General features: G+C 42.2%; 2 protein-coding genes across 3 annotated transcripts in view; one reads left to right on the top strand and one right to left on the bottom strand.

Moving 5' to 3' along the window:
- Positions 1-22,006, top strand: part of DST (dystonin) — a 468,940-nt gene that overhangs the window by 50,704 nt on the left and 396,230 nt on the right. For both annotated transcript variants that reach the window (XM_077811595.1, XM_077811594.1), the window contains exon 4: positions 21,351-21,558. In XM_077811595.1, coding sequence (XP_077667721.1) covers positions 21,351-21,558 — 208 coding nt within the window. The remainder of the gene's footprint in view (positions 1-21,350; positions 21,559-22,006) is intronic.
- On the bottom strand, positions 9,096-10,853 carry LOC144262456 (E3 SUMO-protein ligase ZBED1-like). The gene has a single exon (XM_077812207.1). It carries the CDS (start codon positions 10,851-10,853, stop codon positions 9,096-9,098), a length of 1,758 nt encoding a protein of 585 aa, XP_077668333.1.

The following is a 22,006-nucleotide window of genomic DNA, read 5'->3' as shown; positions in this document are numbered from 1 at the left end:
TGTTAGGGTATTTCATTTTCTGGCTGCCATTTACCAGCAAAATGCTACAATGTTTCAGCTGCAAACATTTCAGGGAAATGTTCAAATCCAAACCAAACTGTTTCATAATTTTTTTTCTAAATCCTGTAAATATTTCTATTAAAATTTGATTTTTTTAAATATATATTTTTTTAAATCTAAATGGTGGTTCTAAAAGTATCTAAAATTTTCCCTTTTACATCAATTATTTTAGAAGAATTATAATTGAGATCAATATAAATCTAGTAGCTGAAACACTGTCACACTGGTGTAGTTTGTAAAGTCATGTGTTAAATAAGCCGAAAATGACTGACAACTCAAAAACTGGATCCTTGAATCCCAGGGCTGATTAAACCTGGTGAAATTGTAAACAAAAAGAGGTCTCCATTATGTTTGTAGCTGTTTCCAGCACTTCATACTTAACAGGCATTCTAGCTTCAGAGTGACGTGCAGGCAGAGTGACAACCCTGAAATCTTACTTTAGAGATTATCTGGGACATAGATAATTTATTTTTATAGGCCTTTTTTTCCTTTTACAAGTAATTCTTATATCTCGTATTGGCTGTAGGCAACTGCTTATTTGTGTACACATTGTTCAAAACTCTGACACCCATGTGGCTCTTAGCCACTCACCAGACTGGCTGCTGGATCCAGTGTGTTTTAACCCTCCAGAGTCGAGTCACTGTCCCAGGCTTGGGGTCCCTGGGCACACTCTTGGGGTGCAGATTTTCTATCTGGCACTTCTTCCTGAGAGTTTAGATCACATAGCCCACTGCCCAGTCCCTGGAATCAGTGCTGACCCCTCATATTATCCTGTATCTGAAACACACCTTCACCTAGAATCCCACTGAAGATGTGAGCCTTCTGGATTATAGTTTAACTTTCTCAAGGACTGAGCAATAAGGTGGTGCACATAGCCATACAGACTTTTCCCTGGATTCTACAATGCTATTAATCACGTGAGAAATACACAGCTCTAAAATAATAAACCCTACATGCATTTCCTATGTCAGTTTCCTCACCACTCCAGAGCATTCTTTGGGATGGGGTCAGTATTGAATGGCATGTAAATACAAGAGTGGCAGCCAAAACAATTACATTAATAAACTGGAAGAGTGAGACAATTCTCTGCATTGATTTGCAGATTACTGTCCTTCTGGATGTTGTCAAGGTTCCTCCCCCACTCTGAACGTTAGGGTACAGATGTGGGGACCTGCATGAAAACCTCCTAAGCTTATCTTTACCAGCTTAGGTCAAAAACTTCCCCAAGGTACAAAATATTCCACCCTTTGTCCTTGGATTGGCCGCTACCACCACCAAATAAATACTGGTTACTGGGGAAGAGCTGTTTGGAAAATTCTTTCCCCCCAAAATACTTCTCAAAACCTTGCACCCCACTTCCTGGATAAGGTTTGGTAAAAAGCCTCACCAATTTGCCTAGGTGACTACAGACCCAGACCCTTGGATCCTAAGAACAATGAACAATCCTCCCAACACTTGCACCCCACCCTTTCCTGGGAAATGTTGGATAAAAAGCCTCACCAACTTGCATAGGTGACCACAGACCCAAACCCTTGGATCTGAGAACAATGAAAAAGCATTCAGTTTTCTTACAAGAAGACTTTTAATAGAAATAGAAGTAAAGAAATCCCCTCTGTAAAATCAGGATGGTAGATACCTTACAGGGTAATTAGATTCAAAACGTAGAGAATCCCTCTAGGCAAAACCTTAAGTTACAAAAAAGATACACAGACAGAAATAGTTATTCTATTCAGCACAATTCTTTTCTCAGCCATTTAAAGAAATCATAATCTAACACATACCTAGCTAGATTACTTACTAAAAGGTCTAAGACTCTATTCCTGGTCTATCCCCGGCAAAAGCAGCAGACAAACAGACAGAGACCCTTTGTTTCTCTCCCTCCTCCCAGCTTTTGAAAGTATCTTGTCTCCTCATTGGTCATTTTGGTCAGGTGCCAGCGAGGTTACCTTGAGCTTCTTAACCCTTTACAGGTGAGAGGAGTTTTCCTCTGGCCAGGAGGGATTTTAAAGGGGTTTACCCTTCCCTTTATATTTATGACAGATGTAGTGAAATGTTTGAGAACTATCTTCATTCCGTTCTCACTAATAAAATAGCATTACAATCTCATCTGGATTTCTGGACTTCATATGAATGCTGCTTGCATCAGCATTAGCTCTGAAATGGATTTCCACTAGGAAAACCCCTACTGCTCCCTGGCCCTGAAACACCCTTTCCCAAACCTTGGTTGCTCTGATATGATTGTTCCAAGAGAAGAAACAGAGAGAGATAGAGTCTTTGTCTATTGTAAAAAGAAAAGGAGTACTTGTGGCACCTTAGAGACTAACAAATTTATTTGAGCATAAGCTTTCGTGAGCTACAGCTCACTCATGAAAGCTTATGCTCAAATAAATTTGTTAGTCTCTAAGGTGCCACAAGTACTCCTTTTCTTCTTGCGGATACAGACTAAAACGGCTGCTACTCTGAAATATGTCTATTGTAGGCTTCATATCCTCAAGTGCCCGTTTACTCTTTTAAATAGTTGCCTCTTTAAGACCATTTCCTGGGTGACTGACCTGATGCCATCTAATAACGACCCTATTTTTTCATGAAGAGGCCTGTGGAATTCTTTGAGCTTGCTTAGTGGTGTCTTTATGACAACAATTATAGAATAAAACTCCATGTTTGTTGTGGTGGAATAAGATATAGAATATTAGGGATCAAAGAGACATCAGGAGGTCATCTAGTCCAATCCTCTGCTCAAAGCTGGACCAACACCAACTAAATCATCCCAGCCAAGGCTTTGTCAAGCGGGGCCTTAAAAACCTCTAAGGATAGAGATTCCACCACCTCCTTAGGTAACCCATTCCAGTGCTTCACCACCCTCCTAGTGAAATAGTTTTTCCAAATATCCAACCTAGACCTCCCCCACTGCAACTTGAGACCATTGCTCCTTGTTCTGTCATCTGCCACCACTGAGAACAGCCTCACTCCATCCTCTTTGGAACCCCCCTTCAGGTATTTGAAAGCTGCTATCAGATACCCCCTCACTCTTCTCTTCTGCAGACTAAATAACCCCAGTTCCCTCAGCTTCTCCTCGTAAGTCATGTGCCACAGTCCTGTTGCCATTAGAAAAGGAGATAGTAAATTCCCTCTACTGAACAGTAATTTGCCCATATGGTTGGTGAGCCTAAGTGGACATGAAAGTAATTTAATGTTGAATTAGGCCATTGATATTTATGAATTTTAATTTTAGCATTTTTTCCTTCTGTCTTTCTGCTTGTTGCTTTATTGAATAAAATGGAAAAATCTGTAGACAGATCTATATGGCCTGATCCTGAGCCACTCTGTGTCTGGATGTCCGTTACAATGATCAGGACACACATATGGAAGAAAAATAGATGGATATTCATATAACATGATTGGGTCTCTAATATGTGAAGTTTTTCTACTCAGTGTTTTTATTATGCTTTTTTGAGAATAAGACCATTGGTTTTACATTGCCCCTGTTTGTAGCCCTTGTTTGCACTGTAATTATTCCTGACACCAGGCATTTCCAGGTAGTTCACAAGAGCTGATCATACACATTTGCTGTTTTGTACTTTGCATCGCCGTATCACAACCAGGATTTATGTGGTAAATATTTAACATCAGGAACACTCAGTCCTTCTTGGTCTCATCTTATATTTATTAAGCTACTTTAGCAGACATTTCTCAGTTTGAGATCTCAATTAAATAAAAATGGACAAAAGTAACTTATCGAATGTTAACAGACTCACTATCCTCCAAACAGGAGAATTATGAAAATATATTAATTTCCTAAAATTATTATTCAAATATTAATTTTTATTTCACAATTCCTTTTATCTGTTTCATTCCTTTATTTCTGGTCGTACTTATCTATTGCCCTTAAAGAACTTGACAAAATAAAGGCAAAATTAAAAAAAGTGTTAGTGATTCCCCGTTAGTTCAATATTACTGAAATATAAATAATACAGGACTAGATTAAAGTTTTAGCCTCAGCCCGGGGTGAACGGCAGCATATAGCTGTGCTTTCAGCTGATAACCGACAGCCTCACGCTGCATGAAGGGTCCCCCAACGGTGGAAAGTCTGTTCGGAGGGAGGCTGTGAAGGTGCAAAATGCATACAGTACCTGCTCCATAATGAGCCTTGAACCAGCACAACTCCAGAAGCAGTGACACTCCCAAAGGATGGGATGCTTGCATTGATTCAATACAGTCCCTGGACAGCTTCAGTCAGCCAGAGTTAAAAGCTGCTCTCCCCTAACAGAATCCCCACTGGAATAGCAGTGCATAACCCCCCTTCTTTTTTGGAAGGCTAATCATTGAGTGTGCAGTTTCTCTAACATTTGGTGCTACGGTGCCTCAGTTTCTCTGTGGCTGGTTAAATGGATTTTGGTAATTTTGATGCTTTGGACCTCCCTTCCAGAGGGGAAAAAAAGAGCCCAGATGAAGGCAAATCCAAATGAAACAAGTTCTTCTACCTTCAGGGGCTAGCTCAATTGGCTTGTCCTCCTTTAGCAGATAGTTTTTTTGACCCTCAGGGCAGAGGTTTCTGCACTACCTGCCTGTGGCCATTATGAGGCATCAATCTACAAGCCGCAGCCCTGGACCCTAAATCTTGGGGTCTGTCCTAAACCCAAGATTACCTTGCTGTATAGTTTCCTAGAGCCACTTGCAACAGTACCCCTCTATGGTTAGACCTTTTATCTGGCCTTTCTCAAGCAGTCCTCTGTAAGGCCTTACCCAGGCTCTGTCTCATTCTTCTACCCCACAGGGAGCCTTTCCCCAAACCCTGGTTACAGGAAAACTCCTTACAGCCCTCCCCCTTACTGAAAACAGGCTTCCTTTTATATGTCCCAGCAGATCTGGCTCTCAGTCAGTTGTTCTTAGTCACATGGTTTCAGAGAAGAACTCAGGCACAGCTCAGAGCTGAGAATTGAATGCTTAAATGCTTGTTAGCCCCGAGACAATCCCACATGGGAAGCAGCTGCCCAGAATTTGTGTGTGCAGTTTGCATCCACCTGTGGTAGTGAAGGTGTATGGACCCACTGAGATCAACCATGCGCTTCTAATGCAAGCAGAACTCCTATTAGATTTGCCTGTGCATGGACTACAGAATTGGATGTGTAAGGAGTTAGATATATAATGAGAGCTATGCTAATTCAGTATTTCACCACTGTTCAACAGTAGACACCACAAATAAGCCTTCAGTCTAATGAGCAGAATGAATGCATAATCAGAGGCATAGAATAAAGCAGCAGTATCATCTTGGTCTGTGACCCCATCAGCTCTCAAGCTAAGCAGGGTCAGGCCCTGGTCCTCATTAAATCTCTAAAACTAAGTTGAGCAGGGGTGTTCCTCGTCAATATTTTAATGGAAATCCTAAGGTTCTTCACTCACCTGCCTAAAATATTGTGTATTATTATAATTATTGTTTCTCAGTTGTGTATAGCAAGGTGTTTTACAGATACATAATAACTAAAGTGACTATATATTTTGGTTTGATAGGACATCCTGATTTTTCATATGCTGTTCTGATGTCCAAGGAACTTCTTTCAGGACACCTGAAATGTGCTGTTTTTTTTTATTGTATCACTTTTTCATCATACCTACAAAATGTTTATTTAAGACTTATTGCTATGCCAAGGAGAATGTGCTTGCTGGGAACAAACAGTCCAGTGGAATGACTTTTGAGTTTGATGAACAGTGGCTGGGGTGAAGGGAAAAGTTGAATGAGTGTAGACTCCTATCAAACCTGTTCTTTTTCTCAAAGAAAATGTTAGACACTTGGTCAGTGTTTCATGATAAACTCCCTCAGAAAACCAAGGTACTGGAAAAAAATTCTCCATACTGAGAAATAAGCATATGTTGCTGTTGAGTCAGAAACTAGCAGTAGCAATACCAGACCAGCACACATTTATAGGTGTACATTTGTAGGACTGTTCTAATACCTAGACAAATCCTTTCCCCCAGTCATCCCAGTTTTATTTTGAAAATATGGTCACTTCAGTAATAGGACAGTTGTCCTGAAGAGTTTATACGCTAATGCGATAAAATACATGCACTTGCTGAAGGACAGCTAATCAGAAGACATGCAAAGGGTGCCATGCCCCCACCTGTTCATCTCCATAGCTGAAAGGGTTGGACCCTCCTTACATGGGTGCTCTGCCTCCACTGTAGGGTTACAAGTGCAGGATGACTGCCATGTTTCACCCGGAGTGGATACGTTTCAGTGACATGGGGGGAGGGAGCAACGTTTCTAATCTCTCAGGATGGAAGGAACTCTAAAAGGTATTATTATTTAGGGCCTTAAGGGTGGGGTTTTGAAGCAGAGAAAAACTGAAAAATTTGTCAGCGCTCAGTCTGGGAAACAGAGAACCCTGTGGGATTAGCAGGAAGACAGTAACTCAGCAATGAGTTAGAGCTTTTTTTTCCAGAAAGCAGCTATAATAATAATTAATATAATAAAATAATAATAAATATTCATAGCACCCATATTTCAAGCGCAGTACAAACAGTAACAAAAATACTATAATCCTTACAACACATTTGAGATTATAAATTAGAAATAAGGACTATGAGGCAGAGAAATTAAGAGTGAAATCAGGATGATAAAAACCGATGATCTAAAAAAATTTGACTTTTTTAATATAAATTGGGGATTTTGTAATTTAAATTGGATTTTGAAAAATGTAAGTATTTAAAATTAAATGTGAAGTTGCAACCTATGTTAAGGTCTAAACTTTTTAAAATCTTTTAAAATAATTTACATTAATGTTGGGATTCCCTCCAAAACCTCTTTCCAGTTGGCTTCCCAAAAACTCCAGTTCAACTCCACGTTTCATCACACAGGTATTTTTATTTGGCATACAGCAAAGCTATGCTGTGTTGCTCAGACTCAAGTGTAGGAGGTGGGTATAGGGCATACCACACATCCAAAGTTACACAGAAAACCTCTTCCTTTATATACATGTACACATCACATTGCATTTACTATACTGTGCATCACATTTTGGGATTGACTTGGTTACTTTGTAGAAACCAATCCCTGTACAGCATGCTCTTTCCATGCATTCATGCATGATCTGACCTCTACCTTATCTTACATTTAGACTCGTTTATTAATACCAGGATGTTCCTGCTGATCTTAGCTAGCTATCCTGACTCCAGCATAATGATTGTTATGGCAACTTAACCTTCCCAATGATGCCCATTAAGAAGTGAAGCAAGATACTTATGTCAAGTCAGGCCTGCAATTAAATGCGAAAATAATATTGATCAGTACACGTTTGCTGTCAAGTTTTGAAGAAATACAACACACTGAACTGGTGGAAATCATTGGTTAAGAACCTGGAACCACAGGTTTTTGAAGTACTGAACCTGTTTTTGACAGTAAGTGTAGAGAAAATATTTTAAACATTTCAGTTTATTCATCTGGTTCAGTTCAATTACGTGTTCACTAAGAACGTAAGAATGGCCATACTAAGGTCAGGCCAATGGTCCATCTAGCTCAGTATCCTGTCTTCTGACAGTGGCTAGTGCCAGATGCTTCAGAGGGACTGAATAGAACAGAGCAGTTATTGAGGGATTGATCCATCCCCTGTCATCCAGTTCCAGCTTCTGGCAGTCAGAAGTTTAGGGATACCCAGAGCATGCAGTTGTGTCCCTGACCATCTTGGCTAGTAGCGATTGATGGACTTATCCTCTGTGAGCTTATCTAATTTTTTTAACTCAGTTATACTTTTAGCTCTGTAGGAATGTGTGGCCATCCCTTCCCTTCAGTCTTGGAAAGAGGCCACACCCCCTCGGGCTCGGGTCCCTACCAAGGCAAGGGTTACTGGGGCAATTAACAGTCTCTAAGACCCTGGGTGTCTAGCCAGGTCAGGTGACAAGCAGTCCAGGGCCATGGTCTCAGGTGGGGCAGGGCAGAAAGTCTAATGAGCTCAGGCTGTCAGGCAGGGTGGGGCACCAAACAGTAAAGGGGGCTCAGGCCCTCAGGCAGAGCAGAGTACAAAACACACGTCCTGATGTTCTGGCTCTTGCGGACAGCAGACAAACACAGGCCTCTTGGCCTAGAGTGGGGAGGCTGCCACCCCAAGGGTGGGATTGGGAGCAGAGGAGTAGGGGAACCTGGGCCCAGCCCAGGGCCCTAACAGTGGCATAGTGTTCAGCCACTGGATCAGTGGGGATTCAGCTGAAACATGCTGACCTGGATTCAGGCAACGACACAACCAGACGATAGTCTAGTGTTCCAGGGCTACTTCCTACATGCCCTTAAAGTGTATCTGTGGCTTGGGGTCGTCCGCAATCTCCCTGGGGTAATGGCAGTCCTAGCAGCTCCTTGGCGTCCCTGGCGGCAGACAGCTTTGGCAACTTCTCCAGGTCCTCGGCACTGTAGCAGTCTCTGTCTGGCTCGATACACAGCAGTGGATGAGAGGCATCCATCACCTCCAGCGGATCCAACCCAACTGAGCTTCAGGCCCCACCATTTATACTTCCTGTCCTTACCCCTCTGCTTCCAGAGGGGTGGAAAGGGGTTCCTCCCTGTCAGTCTCGGAGAGTGGCCATGCCCTCTCACTATAGGCCCTGAAAACATCCTCTGGCAACGATTTCCACAGGTTGACAGTGCATTGTGTGAAGAAGTACTTCCTTATGTTAGTTTTAGGGCTGTGAAATTATTAAAAAAATGAATTGCTATTAATCACGAGATGAAAAAAATAGTTGCAGTTAATTGCAGTTTTAATCGCACTGTTAAACAGTGCGATTAAGTGGATGTTTTCTACATTTTCAAATATACTGATTTCAGTTACAACACAGAATACAAAGTGTACAGTGCTTACTTTATATTACTATTTTTGATTACAAATATTTGCACTGTAAAAAAGATAAACAAAAGAAGTAGTGTTTTTCAATTCACCTCATATAAGTACTGTAGTGCAATCTCTTTATTGCGAAAATGTATAATTTTTTTTTTACATAACTACACTCAAAAATAAAACAATGTAAAACTTTAGAGCCTACAAGTCCACCAAGTCCTACTTCTTGTTCAGCCAATCGCTAAGACAAACAAGTTTGTTTACATTTACGGGTGATAATGCTGCCCACTTCTTATTTACAATGTCACCTGAAAGTGAGAACAGGCGTTCACATGGCACTGCTGTAGCCGGCGTTGCAAGGTATTTACGTGCCAAATATGCTAAATGTTCGTATGCCCCTTCATGCTTCGACCACCATTCCAGAGGACATGTTTTCATGCTGATGACAGGTTCTGCTCGATAACGATCCAAAGCAGTGCAGACTGATGCATGCTCATTTTCATCATCTGCCACCAATGGAAGGTTGATTTTCTTTTTTGGTGGTTCAGGTTCTGTAGTTTCTGCATTGGAGTGTTGCTCTTTTAAGACTTCTGACAGCATGTTCCAAACCTCATCCCTTTCAGATTTTGGAAGGCACTTCAGATGCTTAAACCTTGGGTCAAGTGCTGTAGCTATCTTTAGAAATCTCATATTGGTACCTTCTTTGTGTTTTATCAGATCTGCAGTGAAAGTGTTCTTAAACTGAATAACATATTCTGGGTCGTCATCTGAGACTTCCATAACACTAAATATATGGCAGAATGCGGGCAGAACCACAGAGCAGGAGACATACAATTCTCCCCCAAGGAGTTCAGTCACAAACCTGCAGGGCTCAAGTAGTGTTTCTAGCTTTTGCAGTTTTTCGAAATCCTTACTTGTTGGCACTGATAGTTTTTGCTTTTGAAGAGCTAATGTGGCAGTGATAGCAGCTTTATTGCAAAGCAGGTGCTGAACCATACCCAATGTGGAGTTCCATCTGGATGAAATATCTTGAACAAGAGGTTCTTGTTTCTGTCCCTTTGCAGCTTGTTGTATTCCTAGCTCTGTACTGTTTATTGGACTGTGTTTGAAATGGCCCACAAGTTTTCTACATTTTTCCAGTATGTTTTCAAAACCACCATCACTGAGCGCGACTGTAATGGATCGTTGCAGACTGTGAGCGATACATGTCATGTGTTCAAAAGGCAAACAGTTGTCTGCTGCTATCATATTATGTGCACTGTCAGTACTAATTGTTGTTACTTTTTCCTGAATATTCCATTCTTTTGCAACATCCAAGAAACACTCTGCACATGATTCAGCATGTCTCTCTTCAGTATGCATTACTGTTAAAGCGAATGACTGCAGTGTCCATGAAGCATCAATCAGGTGTGCTGTGACTCCAAGATAGCTGTGATTGCTCAAGGATGTCCAGTGATCACCAGTCAAAGCAACAGCTAGTGCATTTTTCAAAAGCTCCAACTTGGTAGTCTTCTCGTTGTTATATAGATCATGTATTCGTGATGCAATGGTTCCTTCAGAGGGCAAGGTGTATAACTGATTGGAAGATGCAATTTGAATAACATCTCTTAGCCCTCTGTCATTTACAATGTTGAGTGGTCTGCAGTCCATAGCTATCCACTTTGCAATAGCATTGGTTAAGGTGTTGTACTTTGTTTGATCCATGGGCTTGTAGCGATCCTGAAACTCTGCAAGCGTACTCTGTTGCGGCTGGATGGATTCATTTGCTGTTGGTGGGTTATCTGTAGCACAAGAACTGGAGGCAAAAGCATGTTTAGCACGTAGGTGATACTGCAGACTTGAAGTACTTCGATGGTATTGGAACTCAGCCTTGCAATAGCTACAGATAACCGTTCTTTTATCCAGAGAACCATCCGAAAATTTTTTAAAAATAAACCTCCCATTCAAAAGACCTGATCTTTTGCTGCTTTGCTCCATTAACTTTTTCTGATATTTAATCACTCTGGAGCACAAGAACACAGTAGAACTGTGCCAATGTCTGGAATAATTCAATAAATTCTATATAATCAATATATATTTGTGTCTTTGCTGTTGATATGGAAAGATTTTACCTCAGGATTTTAGCATTCAGTAGGGGAGTGAATTGTGCAGGAGGCTTTTTTCCCCTGCTGCTGCTGGATTAGCCTTTATTATTTATATATACTATTTTGTATGTGTCTCCTTTACAGGAGTCTTGGCTCCTTGAAGGGGTAAGATTTTTATCTGAGAAAGTCAGTATTCTGGAGCTGGGAGAGGTGTGAGTTGTGCAGGAGAAGGGTGGATTCTTGATGCTGCTCCTGTTGGGTTGGGTTTCTTCTGAGCTTGTCAGGCTCACCTCCTGTCCAAAGAGGAAGAGTTTCATCTTAGAAATCTGCATTCATTGTTCAGGGGGACAGGAAGGGTGGACTGGGGAGGAGGAGAAAAGGACAGGGAGAAAGCAAGTAATCACTTGTGCAGGAGGAGAAGGAGGGAGGTGTCCTGCTGCTGCTTCTGGAAGGGTGATTTCTGATACTGGGCTCATCAGGCTTCCCTGCTTTTAGAGAACTAGGTAGACTCCGTTCAGCTGAGTGAGCCCTTGTCTGCAAGGGAGGGTGGATTTTACTGCAGGGACTTGGCATGTGCCAGGGGAGGAGAGGCTGATGCCGGGAGGCTGAGCTCACCAGGCCGCTGTTCTCTATGTGGTACTCCTCACTTCCCCCTCTCAGGAGTCCTGAGCAGTCCCCTTCAGCAGCAGGGCCAGCCTTAGGGAAAATGGCACCCTGGGTGTACTTGTATTTTGGTGCCCCTGGCCGCCATGGGCATCCCCCATTACCCTGGCACCCATGGGCTCCCCATCCCTCCGTTACCCCTGGTCCGCAGGGGTTCTCCAACCCCCATTACCTGCAGGCCCTGCTGCCTCCCCCCAGTGCTTAATTTGTATTGAAAGAGGTGGCAGGGCTCAGTCCTGGTCCAAATTAAGCACTGGCTGGGCGGCAGGTGCTGGCTGGGCACCCAGCTCTGAAGACAATGCTGCTGCCAGCAGCAGCCCAGAAGTAAGGGTGGCATGGTATATGGTGTATTGCCACCCTTACTTCTGCACTTCTGCTGTGGCTCATGGTGCCTGGCACTCAGCCTGCAGCTCAAGGTGGGCTCCATATTGTTACCCATGGCCATGTCGCAGCCCTGTGGTCACTCCTGCCTCACCGGGGGTGCCATTTCAAATTCTGGTTTGGCATGAGTGTGTGTGTGTGTGAGGAGGAGGGGAAAGTGTGTGTTAGGGGAGCCCTGTCTCTTTAAGCAGAGCACTCAGGAGCCTGAACGCCTTTTCAGCCAGCCGCAGCTGGTGTCAGCAGCACTCACTCCTGAGCCAGCAGCAGCAGCAGACAGACTCACCCTGTTCCCGGAGCCCAGCTCAGCAGCAACTGGGTAAATGGGGGGTGGGGGGGGAAATACCCTGACATCAGCCCCTTCCACCTCCTGCTCCCACTCTACGCAGCAGACAGGAGGCAGACTCTTGGTCTGGAGTAACTTGGCCAGGGCCATCGGGGGAGGGGAGGAGGCAGAGCAGCAATGGAGCAGGGCGGTGGGAGAAGAGGCACCTCTGCCCCAGAGGCAGCAGTGGCGCTCCCTGGGTGGTGGCCCCCCAGACCCACACCTAAGCCCAGCCGTGTCCAGCAGGGAGGGGATGGTGCAGGTGGCGGGGGGCTGGTCTCCTCTCTCCCCCCTGGAAGGCTTTTAACTGACTCTCCCAAATCACCCACAGACTAGAGGACCGGGTCATGATTGATAAGTGCAGCAGGAAGAGGGGGAGATGGCTAGAGACACCCAGGGATGGGGTCCTGTGGCAGTAGTTCTAAAGTGCCTTTTCCCTGCTTTGCGACCTTGTGCCTGCTGGCTATTGCCCTTACCCCTCCCCTCATATAGATCATTGTGGGGGGAGGGAGCGCATCTGGTCTGCATATTATGGAGTCTCTTGTGTCTGGCTGCCTCCTGCTGGCTGCCACAACCAGTGCCTCCCTCCCCACCGGGCCGCCGCCTAGTCCCATCTCCAGAGGTGTGTCAGTAACTCTTGTTTAAAAAAAAATGCGGTAATTTGTTTTAAGTTAATTTCATCCGTTAATTGACAGCCCTAGTTAGTTTTAAACCTGCTGCCTCCTAATTTCATTGGGTGATCCCTGGTTCTCGTGTTATGCAAAGGGGTGAATAACACTTCCTTCTTAACTTTTTCCACACCATTCGAAACTTTATAGATCTCTATCATAGTCCCCCTTAATTGTCTCTTTTCTGAGATGAACAGTCCCAGTCTTTTTAATTTCTCCTCACATGGAAGCTATTCCACACCCCTAATCATTTTTGTTACCTTTCTCTGTACCTTTTCCAATTTTAATCTTTTTTGAGCTAGGACGACCAGACCTGAATGCAGTGTTAAAGGTGTGGGCATACCATGGATTTATATAGTGGCATTATGGTATTTTTTGGTCTTATTATCTCTCTCTCTTCTAATGGTTCCTAACATTCTGTTAGCTTTTTTGACTGCTGCTGCACACTGAGCAGATGTTTTCAGAGAACTATCAACGATGACTCCAAGATCTCCTTCTTAAGTGGTAATAGCTAATTTAGATCCCATCATTTTGTAAGAAAATTTGGGATTATTTTTTCCAGTGTGCATTACTTTGCATTTATCAACATTAAATTTAATCTGCCATTTTCATAGAATCATAGAAATTTAGGACTGGAAGGGACCTCAAGAGGTCTTCCAGTATAGTCCCCTGCACTCAAGGCAGGACTAAGTATTCTAGACTATCCCTGACAGCAGTGGGGGATTATCACATGGGCCAATGGGGCCAGTGCCCAGGGTTCAGTGCCAATTTAGGGCACCCGGAAAAGTCTCCCCCTCCTGCAGCCCTGGAGTTGCAGTGGGGGCGCTGAGCTTCTTTAGTCTCGGGGCTGCAGCGATGGGGGCTGGAAAGGAATGAGTGGGGGAAGGGGCGGAACGGGGTGGGATCATGGCTGCAGGGGAAGGAGTAGAAGGGGCTGGGGCTGTAGGTGAAAGTGGGCAGAATAGGAGCAGGACCACAGACCCAAGGGATGGGACGAGGCCACAGTTCTGGTGCCAAGGCCCCCACTTGCTCTGGATCAGGGCCCCAGGAGACCTTAATCCGTCTCTGCGTGACAGGTATTTGTCTAACCTGCTCTTAAAAACCTCCAATGATGGAGATTCCACAACCTCCCTAAGCAATTTATTCCAGTGCTTAACCACCCTGACAGTTAGGAAGTTTTTCCTAATGTCCAGTCTAAACCTCCCATGCCACAATTAAACCCCATTGCTTGTTGTCCTATCCTCAGAGGTTAATGCCAAAATTTTTCTCCTTCCTCCTTCTAAAAACCTTTTATGTACTTGAAAACTGTTACCATGTTCCCTCTGTCTTCTCTTCTGCAAACTAAACAAACTCAGGTTTTTTCAATCTTTCCTCATAGTCATGTTTTCTAGACCTTTAATAATTTTTTGTTGCTCTCCTCTGGACTTTCTCCAGTTTGTTCACATCTTTCCTGAAATGTGGTGCCCAGAACTGGACAAAATACTCCAATTGAGCCCTTATCCGTGCAGACTAGAGCAAAAAAATTACTTCTTGTGTCTTGCTTACAACGCTCCTGCTAATACATCCTAGAATGATATTTGTTGTTTTTGCAACAGTATTACATGCTGACTCATATTTAGCTTGTGATCTATTGTGACCCCCTGATCCCTTTCCACAGAACTCCTTCCTAAGCAGTCATTTCCCCTTTTGTGTGTAATTGATTGTTCCTTCCTAAGTGGAGTATTTTGCATTTGTCCATATTGAATTTCATCATATTTACTTAAGACCATTTCTCCAGTTTGTCCAGATCATTTTGAATTTTAATCCTATCCTCCAAAGCACTTGCAACCCCTCCCTGCTTGGTATTGTCTGCAAACTTTATAAGTGTGGTCTGTATGCCATTATCTAAATCATTGATGAAGATATTGAACAGAACTGGATTCAGGACCAATCCTGCAGGACCCTACTTGATATGCCCTTCCAGCTTGACTGTGAACCACTGATAAGTACTTTCTGGAACCAGTTTTGTTGCCCGTTCACTCTATTTTGTGAGATCCCTTTGTAACTCTTCACGGGCAGTTTTGTAGTTAACTATCTTGAGTAATTTTTAGGGCTGTCAAACGATTAATCGCAGTTTTAATTGCGCGGTTAAACAATAATAGAATACCATTCATTTAAGTATTTTTGGATGTTTCCTACATTTTCAAATATATTGATTTCAATTACAACACAGAATTCTAAGTGTACAGTGCTGACTTCATATTATTTTTGAATTCAAATATTTGCACGTAAAAAAGGTAAAACAGTATGAAATGAATTGAAAAACACAAGTACTATAGTCCAGTCTCTTTATCATGATGTTCTATCTCTTGCGGACAGCAGACAAACGTATGCCTCTTGGCCTAGAGTGGGGAGGCTGCCACCCCAAAAGTGGGATTGGCAGCAGAGGAATAGGTGAATCTGGGCCCAGCCTACTACACCAGGACCCAGCACAAGGCCCTTACAGTGGCAGACTGTTCTGCCACTGGGTCAGCGGGGATTTAGCCGAAACGTGCTGACCTGGATTCCTGCAACGACAGCTAGACATAGTCTACTGTCCCTGCGCTGTTTCCTACACTCCCCTTAAGGTATACCTGTGGCTCAGGGTCATCCTCTGTCTTCAGTGTACAGTGCTCACTTTATATTATTATTTTTGATTACAAATAACTGTAAAAAAGATAAATAAAAGAAATAGTATTTTTCAGTTCACCTCATACAAGTATTGTCGTGCAATCTCTTTATCGTGAAAGTGCAACTTACAAATGTAGAATTAATTTGTTTTACATAATACTGCACTCAAAAATAAAACAATGTAAAACTTTAGAGTCCACAAGCCCACTCAGTCCTACTTCATGTTCAGCCAATCGTTAAGACAAACAAGTTTGTTTACATTTACAGGAGTTAATGCTGCCTGTTTATTTACAATGTCACCTGAAAGTGAGACTAGGCGTTCACATGGCATTGCTGTAGCTGGCGTTGCAAGGTATTTATGTATGCCCCTTCATGCTTCGACCACCATTCCAGAGGACGTGCTTCCATGCTGATGATGGATGATGCTCGATAATGATCCAAAGCAGTGTGGACTGATGCGTGTTCATTTTCATTATCTCAGCCAGATGTCAGCAACAGAAGGTTGATTTTCTTTTTTAGTGGTTCAGGTTCTATAGTTTCTGAATTGGAGTGTTGCTCTTTTAAGACTTCTGACAGCATATTTCACACCTCATCCCTTTCAGATTTTGGAAGGCACTAGAGATGCTTAAACCTTGGGTCGAGTGCTGTAGCTATCTTTAGTCATCCCATATTGGTACCTTCTTTGTGTTTTGTCAGATCTTTAATGAAAGTGTCTGAAATCAAACGACCTATGCTGGGTTGTCATCTGAGACTCCCGTAACACAAAATATATGGCAGAATGCAGGTAAAACCACGGAGCAGGAAACATACAATTCTTCCCCAAGTTCAGTCACAAATTTTATTAACGCATTGTTTTTCTGATGAGCATCGTCAGGATGGAAGCATGTCCTCTGGAATGATGGCTGAAGCATTAAGGGGCATATGAATGTTTAGTATATCCAGCACTGAGTGGACCTGTAGGCTCTAAAGTTTTACATTGTTTTGTTTTTGAGTGCAGTTATGTAACAACAGCAAAATCTAAATTTGTAAGTTGCACTTTCACAATAAAGAGATTGCATTACAGCACTTGTATGAGGTGAATTGAAAAATACTATTTCTTTTATCATTTTTACAGTGCAAATAGTTGTAATAAAATAATAATATAAAGTCAGCACTGTACACTTTGTATTGTGTGTTGTAATTGAAATCAATATATTTGAACACATAAAAACATCCAAAATATTTAAATAAATGGCATTCTGTTATTGTTTAACAGTGTGATTAAAACTGTGATTAATTTTTAAATCAGGTTAATTTGTTTTGAGTTAATTGCTTGAATTAACTGAAATTAATTTACAGCCCTAGTAATTTTGTACTATCTGCACCCCTTTTCCAGATCATTTATGAATATGCTGAACAGCACTGACCCCAATACAGATCCTTGGGGGACCCCACTATTTACCTCTCACCATTATGGAAATTAGCCGTTTATTCCTACCCTTTGTTTCCAATCTTTTAACCAGTTACTGATCCATGAGAGGACCTTCCCTCTTATCCCATGACTCATTACTTTGCTTAAGAGCCTTTGGTGTGGGACCTTGTCAGAGACTTTCTGAAAGACCAGGTACACTGTATCAACTGGATGACCCTTGTCCACATGCCTGTTAGCCCCTTGAAGAACTGTAATAGATTGTATCAGAGGGGTAGCCGTGTTAGTCTGGATCTGTAAAAGCGGCAAAGAGTCCTGTGGTGCCACAGGACTCTTTGCTGCTTGTAATAGATCGGTGAGGCATGATTTCCCTTTACAAAAGCCATATTGACTCTTTGTCAACATATCATGTTAATCTATGTGTCTGATAATTCTGTTCTTTACTATAGTTTCAACCAATTTGCTTGGTACTGAAATTAGGTTTACCAGCCTGTAATTGGCAGGATTGCATCTGGAGCCTTTAAAAAAAATTGTGTTATATTAGCTATCCTCCAGTCCTCTGATTTATACAATAGTAGTTCGCAGTTAGTAGTTCTGCAATTTCATATTTGAGCTCCTTCAGAACTCGTGGGTGAATATCATCTGGTCCTAGTGACATATTACTGCTTAATTTATCAATTTGTTCCAAAATGTCCTCTACTGGCACTTCAGTCTGGGACAGTTCCTCAGATTTGTCACCTAAAAAGAATGGCTCAGGTGTGGGAATCTCCCTCACATCCTCTGCAGTGAAGAGTGATGTTAAGAATTAATTTACTTTCTCTGCAATGGCCTTATCTTCCTTGAATGTTCCTTGAGGGTGCAGTGGGTCCACTGATTGTTTGAGAGGCTTCCTGCTTCTGGCATATTTTAAATAAACTGTTGTTGTTAGTTTTTGTTGTTTTTTGCTAATAGCTTTTCAAATACTTTTTTTGGCCTGGATAATTATGCTTTTACACTTGACTTGCCAGAATTTATGCTCCTTTCTATTGTCCTCGGTATGATTTGACTTCCAATTTTTAAAGGATGCCTTTTTGCCTTCTCACTGCTTCTTCTACTCTTTTATTTAGTTATGGTGGCATTTTAAAAAATCTTCTTACTGTTTTTTTTAATTTGAGGTATAAATTTAGTTGGTGACTCTGTTATGGTATTTTCAAATAGTTTCTGTGCAGTTTGCAGGCATTTCACTCTTGTACTGTTCCGTTTAATTTCTGTTTAACTAGCTTCCCCATTTTTGTGTAGTTCCCCTTTCATAGTTGAGAAACCAATTGGAAGTTGAGAAAGCGGGAAAGCTTGTTTTCCTCTTCCAGTCTATGAGAGGATGAGATATACTAGTTCTAAAATCTTGAAGCACATGGTGACCAGAAACAATCTTTTCAATTCACTAATTACAGATAATATTTCCTTTGGTTAATAACTCAGGTTTAAACGCAAATCATATTCTGAGAAAAAAAGTTTATATATTCAGCACATTTAGGATAGTTTATTTAATTTAAAAATTAAAGTGCACAAAAACAGCAATTTAAACTGAATTTGAATTTCTAGCCAAATAAAACTTGACAAAAATTACAGACAATAATTGTCATCTGGGACACAAAAAATTAATCATTCACCATTTTGTAACATCATCAAAATGTAAAAATTAAGTATCTGAATAAATGCTGATGAAGTGAGCTGTAGCTCAGATAAATTTGTTAGTCTCTAAGGTGCCACAAGTACTCCTTTTCTTTTTGCGAATACAGACTAACATGGCTGCTACTCTTGAAACCTTAAATAAATGTTTATCCTCCTGGTTATCAAAGAGAAGTACCAAATTTAGTGTAAATGTTATATTTAGTTGCAAATCGACATGTTTTAGTGGTTAGCAACCAATGAGAATCAACCTTTCATTTGCAATATAACTAAAAAGTACAAATGTACAATATGATTACAATCAAAGATCAAAATCAAGATTTCCTGCTTTTTGATTTAATTAATTATTAAAATAGGTGATTTAAGTCTATCCAGCCTGGGGTCAATCCTCTCCCCTTCTCCATAGCTGTGTGAGGAAGCTGAAACCGCTGCAGAAACTGGTGAAGGCCCAATGTGTGTAGGGGGAATGGGATATATGGACCCCATGCATGATGGACGTGGCTAGTTGGAAACCATGGAGCTGAGGCCCTTGAGGACTTCTTTTCTTGTTAGTTTCAGAAAAGTCTTTGAAGCTAAGGTCAGGCCAGGAGAAACTGAACTCATGTGGACACAACATTATCTATTAAACCTCTTGTCTGCCAGGAATTGACTAAACCTCCTTACCCCTGCAAGGGGTGCACATAAACGGTAGGGGTAGGGCACCCGTACCTCTACTCTGTGTCCTTTTGGGAAGAATTCCATTTTCCATCAGTACTACAGGATTTCCCCTGCACCAACACCAGTTAGACAGAGAATCATAGCTCTGATTAGATCTTTGAAGCTTTCTGACTCCCAGCACTGTTCAATCTCTTACACCATCATGTTTTGGTGAACAATGTAAGAATTTAGTGAGAGAACTGTTCAAAATTATTGTTTTGAATTCAGTATTTTTTCTGTAAGTTAACAGATGGACCTGTACAATGATAGAAAAGGGAACTAGAGTACACTTGAATATGATCACCCACTGATGTTTGTTCACCCTTTATTAAAAGGATTATTTAACTGTGTAGGATTGCAGTTTAGGCTGTAGCATAAAATTTTCATTGCATTATTCAATCATTTATGATTCTGGGTTGTGCAGTTTTGATTTTTAAAAGATACCTAAAATGCCAATCTAATAATAATATATCTCGTCAACCAATGCATGATTACAGTGAAAACCATCGAAAAACATTTCAGAACGTGAAAGAAAAATTATCACCAATAATAATTGAGCCGCAATAAATTATGTTTTAATTCAATAGGGGCACATCTCAAGCCCTTCTAGAGGAGGCAGGTGTCCAAAAAAACCCCAAGTTGAAAATATTAGCAGGCATTTATATCGTCACAGTTTCCTGATCCAAGAAACAGTGGAGTCTAGAAGGGCTGAAAATGGACTCTACAAAATAAAGAATACTAATATATAACAAACCAGATTGAGAATAACATGCCACTAAAAATTACTGCCACTAAAATCATACCCTGGGTTGGAGCCAGATTACACAACGCAAGGACTATTGTAAATCTCCATCTTGAATCAGCAAGTATAGCCATTGTTTTCCAACCAGGTGCACTGGCAAAGCCCCAAACATCCTCAAGCAGGAAATGCAGAGAAACAAATAGGAAGGCACACGATCCCGCAACAGCTCCCCAGCACTTGTGTGCGAGGGTCGATCCTGAAGATTTGTTTACCAAATCACCAAGTGTAGACTAAACTGCCACCATTTAAGCATCTCATTTTCCCACTTCCTCTAACAGGGTAGGGAATCCAGAAATGGCACCGCCGGTTCATGTCCCTGCACTGCATCATTTTTATTCCCGGCAGTGATCCGGTTCTGCGTAGCTGCTGTCTACTCTGTTTATTAGAAAAGATAAACAGGCATAAAGGATATAAACGGAGATCAAACGTTTGTTTACTGAAGCTGTCTCAGCGAAGAGCTGCTGAAAACCGCCATTTGTGCACCCAGTGATTGGAGACGAGGCCGTTCGGAGAAACACACATCCTCTCTCCTTCCCTCCTAATCAATGCATTTTCTCTGGGAATTGGCTACTCTGATTAGAAAACTAGGGCTAGAAAAGGGAGTCCCGGAAGATCGCGGGTACAGGGGACTTACCAGGGTGTGGTTTCGGAAACCTACTTGCAGTAACAAAGGCTCAGCATCCTGCGTTTGTTGGTGGGGTTTTTTTTTTAGACAGAGTTACATTAATGATTTAACCAGCAGCCTGGTGATGGTAAATCTTTTCCTTGGCCTGGCGGGGGAGCCAAATGCTATCAGTTTGTAACCGGGAAGCTTTTTGTTGCTGCTGGGTTTATTGTTGGGCAAGTCCGAGATCATTTGTGAGCTGGTTGCCTGACCGCAGGCCACACTTCTTCCGCATAAACCCTCCTAAATGCAGTGTCACTAAATCAGGATATTTTGGGAGTACCATCTGTGGAGTTACACACACATACCCATATAAATATACAACGATGGTGAGCGACCTATTTTGTTCAGTATTTTTATTTCTCTGTGGGGTGTTCGTAAAACACTCCAGGCGGACTGGGCTGGCTGTCTGGCGACCACACTATATGTTGTATATCCATGCAGTTTCTGTGTATCTCTCTTTCTGTAGAGCTCCGGAAACGCCTCCTACCGATGCTCCATGTCTTCCTCTGCGGATTTCTCGGATGAAGATGATTTCAGCCAGAAATCTGGCTCCGTATCTCCGGCACCAGGGGACACGCTGCCCTGGAACCTGCCGAAACATGAGAGATCCAAGCGGAAAATTCAAGGCGGCTCCGTGCTGGACCCAGCCGAGAGAGCAGTGCTTAGGATAGCCGGTAAGACCAGGCTCTAGGCAGCCAGTGAGACCCACATGTGCCCACAACGTGGGCTTGCATGAAAGAGATCATGTCAATTATTTATGCCGAGGGGGGTTGTTCATTGGAATTGTGAATATAGCCTTTAAAAATCCTGCAGGGCCGTGGAGAAGTGACTGAGCTATTTGGCCATGTTTTCCGGTTGGGTGAATTAATGCTTGTGGGAAAGGGGAAAAAAAGGATGAAAAATGTGCAGGTGCGCCCATTAAACTTTCATGTGAGAACGCATTAGCAGTGAGCGGCTCATTCGCAATAACTCTGATTTCACATTGTGTCTACATCTTGATCGGTGTACACACAGGCACACTTAATTGTCTTTTGTATCTTAATGGCAGAGAGGCCACATTAAATCAATGGAGAGGCTGGGATCATCCAGCTGGGCTCTAAATATGCTTTTAGGCGTTGTATG

The sequence above is a fragment of the Eretmochelys imbricata genome, chromosome 3 (assembly GCF_965152235.1).
Source record: "Eretmochelys imbricata isolate rEreImb1 chromosome 3, rEreImb1.hap1, whole genome shotgun sequence".
Taxonomy (NCBI): Eukaryota; Metazoa; Chordata; order Testudines; family Cheloniidae; genus Eretmochelys; species Eretmochelys imbricata.
This window is presented reverse-complemented; position numbering and strand designations above follow the sequence as displayed.